At 40.4% G+C, this 13,294-nt stretch overlaps 2 protein-coding genes across 2 annotated transcripts; one reads left to right on the forward strand and one right to left on the reverse strand.

The window, feature by feature from the left end:
- Window positions 1–279: 279 nt before the first annotated feature.
- nmt2 (N-myristoyltransferase 2) lies at window positions 280–7,348 on the forward strand (the record flags this gene model as incomplete). Its single annotated transcript, XM_080039577.1, has 12 exons — window positions 280–389; window positions 1,132–1,249; window positions 1,562–1,703; window positions 2,266–2,384; window positions 3,150–3,241; window positions 3,355–3,471; window positions 3,567–3,737; window positions 3,840–3,948; window positions 4,047–4,217; window positions 5,691–5,858; window positions 6,557–6,694; window positions 7,211–7,348. The coding sequence occupies 12 exons, from the start codon at window positions 280–282 to the stop codon at window positions 7,229–7,231; spliced, it is 1,476 nt and encodes a 491-aa protein (XP_079895703.1). The 3' UTR covers window positions 7,232–7,348.
- On the reverse strand, window positions 7,280–12,817 carry rpp38 (ribonuclease P/MRP 38 subunit). Its single transcript, XM_080040230.1, has 2 exons — window positions 12,723–12,817; window positions 7,280–11,862 (listed from the first exon to the last, which is right to left on the reverse strand). Exon 2 carries the CDS (start codon window positions 11,853–11,855, stop codon window positions 11,019–11,021), a length of 837 nt encoding a protein of 278 aa, XP_079896356.1. The 5' UTR covers window positions 11,856–11,862; window positions 12,723–12,817; the 3' UTR covers window positions 7,280–11,018.
- Between the last annotated feature and the right edge of the window lie 477 nt (window positions 12,818–13,294).

Consider the following 13,294-nt stretch of genomic DNA (forward strand, 5'->3'; position numbering starts at 1 on the left):
ATATTTATAATGGAAGTTGGGTTTATCAAATTGACGCAAAATGAACATGGGAAAAACGGGTTGGTTATTTTTAAATTTTATATTAAATGTATGTATAGTTACATTTGGACTGTGTTTCACCTTTAAAGGTAGGAGTTGAGCTGTGTTTTTCCTCCTTTGGCCTCTAGGCGGTGCGGTTTCCTTCGGCACTTTCTTTGTTTTTCCATCAAACGCCCGATGCCCATGATCTCTTATCATCATACGGTGTCTGGCAATTTTTTTTAGATAACATTTTTTATAATGGCGGAGGACAGTGAATCCGCTGCCAGCCAGCAGAGCCTGGAGCTGGACGACCAGGATACCTGCGGGATAGACGGAGACAATGAAGAGGAGAATGAGCATATGCAGGGGTGAGGACGGCCTGTCCGGTAACGATGTTTCAGCGGCGCCTGTTTATGTGTGCAGCTAACGTTAGCCGACACAAACGCCGCTGTACTGTTTGCTACGAGGCCCTCATTTCAAACTTGTAACAACGGAATAAGTGCTGACTCCAAACCCTTTAAAGCACTGTTTTTTTTTTTGTTTTAATCGTGTGTGTCTTCACGTATAAAATGTACACTTTGACTGAATGACATGATGCCATGCCAGCCCACCGTACAGACAAACCGTTAGTTTGCTAACGGTTAGCTCAGCTCAGCTGTCATTCGTTGCTATGGTAGCTAACGTTAGCTTCTCGCTGCTGCTGCTTTGGTTGTGTGTGTGTCTCTGACTTTCGGGGACACAGTTAATATCATTTGATTGAGGCGCATGTGCAATTGGGAACAAAAGCCATGTCCCCCATTGATAAATGCTGATATTTGTATCAGTGGTTAAGGTTTGTCAGGGTTAGATATATAGGCAAGCACTGGTTATGGTTAAAATCCAGGACATTAATGTATGTGTGTGTGTGTGTGTGTGTGTGTGTGTGTGTGTGTGTGTGTGTGTGTGTGTGTGTGTGTGTGTGTGTGTGTGTGTGTGTGTGTGTGTGTGTGTGTGTGTGTGTGTGTGTGTGTGTGTGTGTGTGTGTGTGTGTGTGTGTGTGTGTGTGTGTGTGTGTTTCAAGAGTCAAACACAGTCAATGATGTGCCTTGCCCTTGTGTGTGCATCTTGTAGGAGTCCAGGGGGAGATTTGGGGGCCAAGAGGAAGAAGAAGAAGCAGAAGAGGAAGAAAGAGAAGCCGAGCTCGGGGGGAGCCAAGTCCGACTCTGCCTCGGACTCTCAGGAGATCAAGGTGCGGTGAGGAGCAGTTGACATGTGCACAGGTCCCTTTCATGGCATGGGCTTAACATCCAAGACTGATATTCCATTAACCTAGTGAAGGTTGATGATAGACAAGGTGCCAGAGGTGTCCATTTCCCAACTAAGAAAAACCTGTTTGTTTGCCATCACAGTGAATCGATCAATAGGGGTTATCCAACCTTTGCTCAGACATTGCTTGTGTCCTATAATAAACATATAATGAAATAAATAAATAATGATATTATCTGCATATAAAATTAGTGTAAGTATGGCCTTGGTTCATGTGTCCCGTCTCCATCTACAGAACCCTGGCCTGCCCATTCAGAAGCTGCAGGACATCCAAAGAGCCATGGAGCTGCTGTCCTGCCAGGGTCCAGCAAAAAGCATTGATGATGCAGCCAAGCACAAGTACCAGTTCTGGGACACCCAGCCCGTGCCGAAGCTAAGTAAGTACCTCCTTAACTCGGCGAGGAAGAGCATTGTTTATGTGATTTAGGTCTAAATTGTGTGAATTGTGCTGCAAAAATAGTCCATGTCCTAAAGCTTTTATTTAGCCTTATAAGTTCTTAGTGACAGAGTGATAATTAATCCTTAGCTTGGCTAATGGATGGTAACGTAAATTTCTTAAACATTTTCAACACTAACTCAAACAGTATTGCCTCAGCTGTCAGCAAAGCATTGATTCATATCTTTCTTGTACAATTCTTCTGTGCTGCAGCGCCATCTGCTGATTTTATTTCAACACAGTCTCCAGGCATGCTCACTGGGCACACTGGCTTTAGAATTTCCTCACAACCATTGGCAAATGCGCTGGTCAGTGCAGGAGTAGGTGCCATTGGTTTGCCTGGTCAACACAGGAAAGAAAGATGCCGATTTTGGCATTGACTAGGGATCGGAGTCACCTGAGCAATATTCAAGATCAGGAAATGTAATGGTCCTCTGTAAACGCAGTGCTTGGAGTTAGTTTTGTGTCTTTTGACCAGAGGTGTGTTTTTTTTGTTGTTGCAGATGAGGTGGTGACGAGTCATGGGCCGATAGAAGCAGACAAAGATAACATTAGACAGGAGCCATATTCTTTACCTCAAGGCTTCATGTGGGACACTCTGGATCTCAGCAATGCAGATGTGGTATGTACAGAGTTTGTTACAGATACTCTAAAACTATTTCAGCAAATTATTATTTTCATGATCAACTAATTTGCTGATTATTCTCCAGAATAAATGATTAGTTGTTTTGTGTCAGATACTGCCTCACATCTTAGAACACATCATATGTTGCCATTTTTGCTTGAAAAATTACTTGAACAATAAAGATAGTTGTCAATTGATTTTTCTTTGGATTCATTAAAGGTGAAGTAAACTGAATGGTCAGTTTAGCTAACTTCCTGTCACTGACTGCAGTTAGCAGTCCCCTCCCTCGTCCGTATGTCACCACATTAATGCACTGCGGCCTTCAAGCAGCGAGTTATCTAGCATCCTCTCAGATCCGTAAGTGTGGTAAAACATGATAAAAACAATCTAAACAGACATTGGGAAGGATTTTTACTTGCTCCGCCATTGTAGGCGCATAAACATTCACCCGTCTGTCGCTCTGCATGTGCACCGGCAGTGAGACGTGCCGGTTTGTAGCGTTCTCTCTTCTGATTGGATATCAGTTGTGGGATCACCGAAAAGTTTATTTGACGATTACATGCAGAGCAGGTGACCTGAGAGATCGGAGTTATGAAACGCGCACACTATATAAATGATCAATGTATGAATATAGAGCGATTTAACATGTATATTAACATAAATATATCGCTTACTTCACCTTTAATTGACTAATCATTGCAGCTCTTAATTATCTTTTGTAGAAACGATAAACAAATAAAATGTCCGCTGTGTCTTTTTCAGCTGAAGGAGTTGTACACATTGTTAAATGAGAACTATGTGGAGGACGACGATAACATGTTCAGATTTGATTACTCACCAAACTTTCTCAAATGGTAAGCCTTCATTTCTGATGTCGCTCTTGTTTATTACTTGCTACTCACCAGATATGGTCATAATACAAAATGCAACTGTCTGCTCTCCCACTAAGCATTTCTTCCCCTCTCAGGGCTCTGCGTCCACCGGGCTGGTTACCTCAGTGGCACTGTGGAGTGAGAGTGTCCTCAAATAAGAAGCTTGTTGGCTTCATCAGTGCCATTCCTGCAGATATACGCATCTATGACACGTGAGCGCTCAGAACTGATCATAGCATTGATGTGGGTCAATAGAAGCTCTTTGGATTTCATGCACACTTCACCTTTTCTTTCTGCTGCTCCTCAGACTGAAGAAGATGGTTGAAATCAACTTCCTGTGTGTCCATAAGAAGCTGCGTTCAAAGCGTGTTGCTCCGGTACTAATCCGAGAGATCACACGTAGGGTGAATTTAGAAGGAATATTTCAGGCGGTATACACAGCTGGAGTGGTCCTGCCTAAACCGGTGTCCACATGCAGGTATGATATGCAATATTCAATCAATAAAAAACATGTGACGCTGTGAGAAAGTTAATTAAACTCTTTTCTCTGCTTCCTTTTGTTTCTCCTCGCTGGTTTCAGGTATTGGCACCGCTCTCTGAATCCCAGAAAGCTTGTGGAAGTTAAATTCTCCCACCTGAGCAGAAACATGACCCTGCAGAGAACCATGAAACTCTACAGACTTCCAGATGTAAACACTCCCACCTGTCAGTCTTGGATCTCTTTACATTTCTAAGCAATGGCAGGATCTCATATTGATTTTTCTCCTGCCTTCTGCACCCCATATAGAGCATCAAGACCCCGGGCCTGCGGCCGATGGAGAGGCGTGATATCCGCCAGGTCACTGAGCTGCTACAGAAATACCTGAGACGTTTCCAACTTGCACCTTCTATGGGAGTAGAGGAGGTGGTTCACTGGTTTCTGCCACAGGACAACATAATTGACACATATGTAGTGGAGGTATGTGAAATCAGTTTGTGTTCATAAGGTGCTGACTGTCTGTTTGGTCTTCTATCTGCAGGGTTTTTCCTGGCTCAGAATGCGCCTTTGGGGGGTCAGTACGCGACCGACTTTTTTTGGGGTCGCGACAGTAAAGGCAAACGGTTTGTGTATTTTAAGAGGGGTGTTGGGTTGGGAGAGGGGAGTTTCTGTCCAGCTCAAGAGCATTTCAGTCAGCTTGTCAATCACTGTGTTACCATGGAGCTCACTGACGCTTATGAAATCACAATAAACAACCTATATATGAAGTCAAAATAGGCCAAAATGACTAGGCCTACCTATTTAGGCCTAATACTTTAATTGTTTCTAATTGATCTAAACCATGGAAGAAGGTAGGGCTGCTCGATTATGAAAAAATCATAATCATGATTATTTTGAGTAATCACATTGTGTTATCACGATTATTAAAGACAGTTAATCATTGATTTAAGAACATTATGCATTTATTTTACTTTTAACAAGGTTTTTTTCTAATAACACCATGACTTTGGACTTTAAACAAATGCCTAATTGAACTGAAAACAGGGAGAATAGAAATAGGCTAAATAAGTGAAACATATTTTTAATAATTTAAAAAAAATATGTCAAAATAAAAATAACCAGTTGTAAATGGTGTTGATAGGGCACGTCTTTTGCTAGCATTGAATGTAAGGGCATGATTTATTTATGTCATGGAGCTGGCTGGATAGGCAGTTGCATTGTAGTGTTGACAGTTGTGGTGGCAGGAGTCAAGGAGCTTTAAACTTCCTGTGTTTTTATTCATTGATTGCTTGGTCATAGACCACTATGATTCGACTTAAAGTGAATAAACAAATTGGTCGGGATGTTTAAAGGTGCAGATCAGGTCGTATATCACTTTTCTTTCTCTCTCTCTGTCTCTCTCTCTCGGTCGCGTATGTCACGTTACTCGCGTGTGACAAATCTTGCACATTATTTTAGTCTGTTGTGAGTCTGAAGTGTTTTCAGACAACACAATTAGTTTTACCTTTATTCTCGTCATCTAGAAGTTTTTCAAAACACCCGGCAATGCGCAACATCTCCCTCCTACTCTGGACGAGCCGATAGCTAAACTCAGGTAAGGGAGGGGCCGAGCGGAGCTCACGACTGAAAGGGTGCGCTGCATTTATAAGCCTACATGCCCCGGCGAGCGGAACAATGATAGTTTAATAACGATTATCCCCGACCTGATTTATTTTTTTACAACTGAGATTGCAAGTAATATGACTGAAATGGCGCGGAAATGGAAACACATTTGGAGCCGTTTTAAGTAGATTTTTATTTATTTATCTATATATATAAAAAAAAAAACACTTTGGCGCTGAGGATTTTCCTTTGGCGGGCGCTAAAATTCCTTTGGCGGGCGCCAAAATTTTTTGAATGCAGGAAAAACCCTGTATCTGTTCAAACAGCTTTTGTGTGTCTCTCTCTGCTCAGGGTGCCGGTGGCGTTCTGACCGACTTCACTAGTTTCTACACTCTGCCTTCGACTGTGATGCATCACCCTCTCCATACGAGCCTGAAGGCGGCGTACTCTTTTTACAACGTTCATACACAAACCCCACTACTGGACTTAGTGAATGATGCACTGATCCTGGCCAAAATGGTAATGTTGCCCTCTATGTGGTGGAGTTGTCAAAATCATGCCACTATCAAAACATTTAACTGTTCTATTGCACTCAGTCATTATATCAGTTGTTGTCTAGGGCTGAATGATTTGGGCTAATGATCTATTTATCTACTTTGCGATATGATTAAATTAAATATTCAATGTGTCACAGTGTTAATAGATAATGAGTTATGATGTTGGATATCTCGTAGCTGCTGTTAAGCCCTTTGTTTTGATACATATTAACAGTCACAAACAACTCTGAAATAGTATTTTGTTTTCTAGACTTGGCTAAAACATCGCTACTTTACTGACTTTTTGGCTGTTAGAGCTGCCTGTGGGGCTTTTTCAGGTGCTGGTGTGGGTTTGTTTTGATGCCTTGTGATTTGGCGACTGTTCCCCTACAGGCCCTTCACAATAACTTATTTTGTTGCTAATCTGTCTTAGTTTGGGCCACATCCGATTGGTGAGCACGACTTCCCCACAGGACGGCATGCATTTGTAAAGCCAACCACAACAGTTTAAACCCTAGGTCAGAAAGAAGTCTTCCAGAGCTACATATACATGAAATAATTTAAAAATAAAAAACTCTTGGAACATTTTCTCAAACCACCAAACTTTTCATTAATTGTTATGCTCCTCTGTATTTTATCATGCTATTTAGTTTGTGACTTCCTATTCTGTGTGTTTAACAGAAAGGTTTTGATGTGTTCAATGCCTTGGATCTAATGGAGAATAAGGTGTTTCTGGAGAAGCTCAAGTTTGGCATAGGAGATGGAAATCTGCAGTATTACCTCTACAACTGGAAATGTCCCCCTATGGATCCTGATAAGGTAAGCAGCAGGTGTTAAGGGCAATTAATGAGACAAAGTAGGTCCTGAATTGATTTTGTGGATGTTATTTGTAGTGGAATTTGTCTGCATTTAACATCCTTATTTTACATGCATGGACTAAAACGCTGTAGTCAAACAGAGTTTTACTGTATTAAAGTAGGGTTAAGTTTTCCTACCAAGCCCACAAAGTCTTAGTTTTGAGTGCTTTCATACACTAAATCAGACTATTTGAGTGGCAATGATATTAGAAGTAGTTTTTTCAATACATTTGAATCAGCCAAATCCTTCACTAAGTTTGTGTCTCTTGATCAAATGTCAGGTTGGATGTGTCGACACAGTATCGCCTCTTTTACAACTTAAGTCTGAAGTGGTCTTAGTCCAGCATGCTAGTGCTAGTTTTGTCCGTTACCTAGCTCAGTTAGCTAAAACAATCCAACAGTTTTACCATGGTTGTATGTAAATATTTATTTGAAAAATGTATGTAAATATTTATATTAAAAAAGGTCTGTTTTTCAGGTTGGCCTGGTCCTTCAGTAGCAGGTCTCGTCACGACGGCTACACAAACACTGATCAGGAGGTCGCCAGCGTACTCCTGACATGTCCAGGTCCTCACCTGGACATACAGGTAGCCCAAGCTAGACAATGAGAACTACAACAGTAAAAACCGACCAGGAGACTGGGAGGTAGTTCACCTGGCACTTGTGTCATCGAGAACCTTTCTCAGCTCACCTGGAGGTGAAAGCTCCTAAATCATCAACATCCTGAATGTGAAGTCATGCTATGCCTGAGATACTCATACAGTACAATGCTCCTGACATGCACACTCGCATAAAAAAAAGAAACATACCAGTTTGACATGCAAGAGGATGCCTTGACATTTTGAATTCTGTTAAGTTCTCCTCTTCAGTCGACGCCTCAAGGCAAGGGTCTGACATGTAATTTTAATATTGCTGACATTGAACAATTTAAATGATAATCAACAATTAAACATGATATAGAAACAATAGTTGTTGTGTCCCCTCTGCAACTGCACCCTTGCAGTGAAAGAGGGCAGCTTAAAGACAACTGAAGAATTAATGCTCCCGTCCCGTCTCATGTTATTTTGCTCAGAAGTTTCTCTGCTGGCTGTTATTGGCCTCAGTAGAAGTAGAATGGCTAAGAACGGAAGGAACCTTTTCCCTCAAGCCTTCTGGAGGAAAATATCATCTTAACTTTTAATTGACAAATGTTCTCACACACACGCACACACACACACACAAACAAACACTCGTATCACACACACACAATGGAAGGACTCATTCAACTGGTGCATTGATAATGTTTTTTTGTTAAAAGTATATAGTTAACTGTACATTTAAAGCCAGATCATATTTACTCCTGTAGTGTGAGTTTGGGGTTCAGGAGGGCTGATCCAAAGTATTTCCCTCATCAGTAGTGTAGATGTCACTGAGTTTGTTTGGACAATGTGGGTTTATGTGGTTTTTGATGAAGAATGTAATGCATCAACAAAGCACAATTTTGAGTTCCTAAACAAGCGAAAGGGCCCATTTCATTATTATAATTTTTTTTCTAAGGGTCAAATTTCAAAACGGATAATTTGCGGTACAAACTTTTAAACCTTGGTGTGTTTTTTCAAAGGAGGTGAGTCATTTCCCCCTTATAAACCTGTGTCAAGAGTTGGTATTTCTAATAGAACCTTTAAACCGTCATATTCACTGATGCCGCCCGTCGTTCAGTTTAGGGTTATCTGCATGTGATCGGTATGTTAGGTCAGCAAGGCTGTTAAATTAGAGTTACAGTAGCTGAAAATATTAAGAATAACATGCTCTGTGTACAAGCAGGGAAGGGAGATTCACAGAAAATACCAATTAAACTATAGCCAAGGTTTGATTAGATTTTGTACAAAAAATTGTCTTGGGTTCCTGTCTAGAGACAGTTTTTATAGCATAAAAATTGTTTATTTACTTTGAAAGAGTACTATTTTCTTGTGGTTAAGTCACATTTAAAGCAGCTATGGCCAGTGTTCTTTCCATCAATCCCTTCTCCTTGAGGATGTTAAATGTGTTCTTTATAAAGCTCTCAGTCAGTGCGGTTACATGGCACAACTAGATTGGATTATCACATATATCGAACAAGACACTCGAACGGACCGTGTCACTTGTCTGAGTATACATGGCCTTTCAGAAATCGGATAAATGTCCGATGCATGGCTGTCTCCACTATGCTAGGTGGCGCTGTAGCCCTTTCAACCATGCTTTCAACAAGTGGTTTTAGAGCCACGTCCGGTTCTCTTCCGTCAATAACCCATGGTGTAGCCTATCACGCGCAGGCACACAAGCACAGAAGGAGAAGTCCGATATGCGATATCCGATCCCTGTATACATGCAGAGAGAAAGCCGACAATGAACGAATTATCTAGGTGTTCTTATCCGACTTCTCTTGTCCGTTATTGTGCCGATTTGTGTCCGAAGTAGATCGGATAAAGGTGTTTACATGCAGTTTAAAAGTCCTGTTGAGGTCTTATTCGTTTAGTTATCCGATTATGAGTCTGCATGTAAACGCACTGACTGAAACTACACAGAGAATCGAGAACAACATTTAGTGTGAGGAAAAATGGCTGAACAAACAAGTCACTGTCAGTAACCGCAAATCAGAGCTTTCCCTGTTTTTCCAGGTTATTAGCTTCCTTGGATTTTTTTAAGGTACTGTATTTGTGTCTGAAAAATATACTGTGGGTCATTTTTTTAAGTGTTTTACAGCAAAATGTGTGAAACGGTTCTGATATTATCATTGTACTTTGCAAAAATGTCTTAAGACATCATTCCTGTTTTGTTTTTTTCTTTCCAGTAATTCCCTTAAAAAAAAATCCAGTTAAATAGGCAACTTTAAAACTGAGGTTTGAGGTTTTGGAGTATTTCCCTGTGCTAGCTCGGGAGGGTGAAGACCTTGGGTGAAAAACTGTTGTCAGACCACTTGTTCTGTGCTGGTGCTGCTGGTGTACTCAAAGGTTACAAATGTTTTTAAATTGTCCTTTTTGCTCTGAGTTTGTCACTTTATGTCTTTGTGCTCATGTGGCTCTGCATAACTTAAGGCTGCTGTTATTTCTGTCGTTCATTTCTCTCATCCCTTTATATATTAGCAAGAAAGGGACAAGCTACGGACAGTCACTGCTTCAGGGTGCAGATATTTTTATTTATACTTTCTATTTTTAACTATCGAAAGGTTGAATGAGGATTCGCAAAGACAGCCATTACTGGCATTAATTTAACACAGAATGGGTTACTGAGTCAACGGTGTGCTTCATGGATGTTGGTTGCGTCAAATGTTTAAATGAACTTGGAGCCATGAGGTTTTTTAGCATTGTTATAAGCCACACCCTTTAGTCAATCTGAAATACCTGCCTTATTGAAAAGATGTTTTTGTTTTTTAAATTAAGATTTTCGAGGGTGCTGGGCGTGTACTTTTGAAATTACATAAAGCTTTCTCTAACTGAAGAACAATATTTTTATTCAAGTCCATTGTAATCTGTGAAAAAGCTGAAGAAATTGTACCAGCATCATTTAGACATGAGCTCATGCAAATAACAATCCGTTTCAACACACACGTCAGCTATATCAGCATGGAAATTTGATTCAATAAACTCCCTTTGAAAAAGGAACACGAGTAATGTACTTGTTTTTAACGAGCGTCTTAAAAGTATTGCCCTTTTATTAAGATTTGTTAAAGATTACATTTTAATTGGATGGGGTCTGAAATGTTTGTTTCTGTGAATTTCAACATCAGTCATAATTATAAAAAGAGCATAAAACATGTATCACAGACCGTTGTGAGTTGATTTTTTAATTCAGAAACATAAATTCAAATGTCCTGTTTTCTGTTTTTGGCCACAATCAAAAATAAAGTCAATGTAAAGGATCATACCAGCATCTAAGATATTTTTATCCAAGTTATAACAATTCTTGTAAACACCATACTTATTAGTTTCCATCGACTGCTTTTTCCATTCATGTCAGTGGACTATGAAAACAGAGAATGACCTGCTTTAGAAGGCAGTCACATTTCTTTAGTTTTTTTCCTCAATTATGTACGTGCATTTGGTATTTGTTGCTTTTTATCTAGGATATACTATATATTTTCACCTCTTGATACCTTTTAATAATTAATCAACCTGAGAATGAAAATAACTTGGGTGTCCACATGGCCCACAGGGCCACAGTCTGTGACAAGGGCTCAATTTGAAGTGGTCAAAAAAGAAGAAGGAAAAAGGCAAAAACATTCAAAATCATATGAATTGTCCTGTAGATATCCAGGCCAAGTCCCTGCTTCATTTGACCTGCAAAGCCTTGACCTTTCTCTTTTTTATCCTTGCAGGATTAGCAACTATTTTCTTCACCTTGAGAGGCTGCAGAAAGCAGGAGGAGGGAGACTCTGTGACTCCTTCCGATTCACTTTCTAATTTCCTTTTCTGACCCCTCTTCTCACCCTCTTCCCCTTGCGGCTCGGCGTGGTCTCCAGGTGTCACACTGGGTGGTGTGCCTTGTAGCCACCCAACATCCAACAGTGAGGGCACTTTGGGGGTAATTGTATCCACGGTGTCAGTGAACGCCTCGTCATCTTTGTGTGCGCACTTTCTGAATCCCAGCGCGAGGACACTTTTGAGCCCCAGCGGCTCCGCCAAACTCAGACTGAGCCGGGGAACCTGGCAGGCCGGCACGGCCCTCGTGGCGCACAGGGTGATCAGGTGATTCGTCATGTGTTTGGGCTTTGCGGACTTGCACACGAGCAGCAGTTTGAGCTCGTTCCTCTCCAGAGCTTTGGTGACCTCATTGATGCCTATGGCCAGCTGTCTCCTCGCGGACACATCTGTCCAGCCATTTTTGGGAGAACCTGGCGCGTGCGCTGGCTGGCTCAGCTGGGGGACAGGTTCTGATGGTTCTGAGGAGGCGGCAAGTTTCTGATCTCTCTTCTTCTTCCTCCACGGGCGAAACACCTTGACCTCTTTCTTCTCGAGGCCCGTGGAGAGCAGCTTGTCCTTCAGGGTTTTCAGGATGAAATGCATGTCTTCCTGGGGGAGTGGGCTCCACTGTGGGGTGAACGGGGAGGTGAAGACGGTCTTGACTTGTAAACGACTATCCTTCTGTAGTTTCTTTGCAGCGGCCATAGCTCCTCTGAAATCAAAACAAGATAACATGATGCAAACGAGAATGTAGGCCTACACTTAAAGGCCTACTTCACCGGTTTGAATATGAAGGTGTATTGAATTCTGAGATCCTATGTAGTATAAATGTGCAAAAAAAATTAAAATCGGTTCATCCTAGCCTGAGAAAAGGCAGAAAGAGTGTTTTTTTAACCCTATATTTCTCCTTCTCGTGACATCACAGAAAGAGAAATATAGGGTTAAAAAAAACGTACTTTGTAAATATTACTGTGATGTCACAGTAAAAGACATCACAGTAATATTTACAAAGTAAGTTTTTTTTTACACCTTTTTTCAATACACCTTCATATTCAAACCGGTGAAGTAGGCCTTTAATGTAGAGCAGTATGAAGGCTACAAATGACAGTACAGACACGCTGAAGGTGCGTTTGTCCACCTGAGAGCACTGATATGTTGCTTGTTTTTTAATCTTTATTTGTGCTGAACATTTCAAAAACAGGTTTGCACAGTGCGGGACAAACAGTCAATCCTGATAGGAACAATAAAGATGAATAACAAAAGTCGTCCTGTTAAAAATAAATAACACACTGAAACATACGAAAACATGGATGAACTAAATTGGAATAAAACAAAACAAAAAGGCCTATAGCCTATAAGACGTAGCATTATACTTTAACACTAATAATTTGACTTTGTTGTATGTCTGATAGTTTATGGTTTCGTGTAGTAGGCTAGTAAATTAAGGTTTAAAGACGAAGTAATATTTGCTGACCAGAGAAACTCACTGTAATGAAAACTCAGATGTTCTTATATCTACCATAGACTTTAACAATACACGTGACAAACATGAGCGAAATTTAGTTACGTTACCTGAAAAATAATCAATTTTCGTCTCGAAAAACGGTTTCATTCACACTTTAACTCAAACACGACTGGACCACAGGGCGCAGACATTTTATTTGAATTGGAAAAACTTTATTTAAAGAATCCAAACAGCGCCGACCAGCGTTCAACTGGTATGATGACACAATAGGCAAAACGTTATTCTAGTGTGTTCATTGTAAAATATATATATATAATAACAACTTTTAACGTGTTTAAGACAATACTAATACTGTTTTAAGACAATACTAATACTGTTTTAATTTAAGTGATTTATTTCAGTGGTGGAAGATCTATCACACACATTAAAAGTCCAGTAATTATTTCTAATTGTATCATGGCCTTTATTATAACATGTTTGTAGTCGAATAATGGTTTAAGTTTATATATAGGCCACTGATAAAATACTATTTTATTGTCAAAAGTTCTTAAAAAAGCTTAATTGAATGAGATCCATATCCTGTCATAAATAATCATAATGTCCATGGGGCTATCTTATAATAGGCCTATTTCATGCTAAGTATAGAATTGCATTGAATGGAAATACTCATGTAAAGTAA

The sequence above is a fragment of the Ammodytes marinus genome (genome assembly GCF_949987685.1).
Source record: "Ammodytes marinus genome assembly, chromosome: 13".
NCBI classification, from domain to species: domain Eukaryota; kingdom Metazoa; phylum Chordata; class Actinopteri; order Uranoscopiformes; family Ammodytidae; genus Ammodytes; species Ammodytes marinus.

Excerpts from the sequence above, each read along its gene's own strand:
- rpp38 (XM_080040230.1), bottom strand. The coding sequence starts at position 11,855 with ATGGCCGCTGCAAAGAAACTACAGAAGGATAGTCGTTTACAAGTCAAG.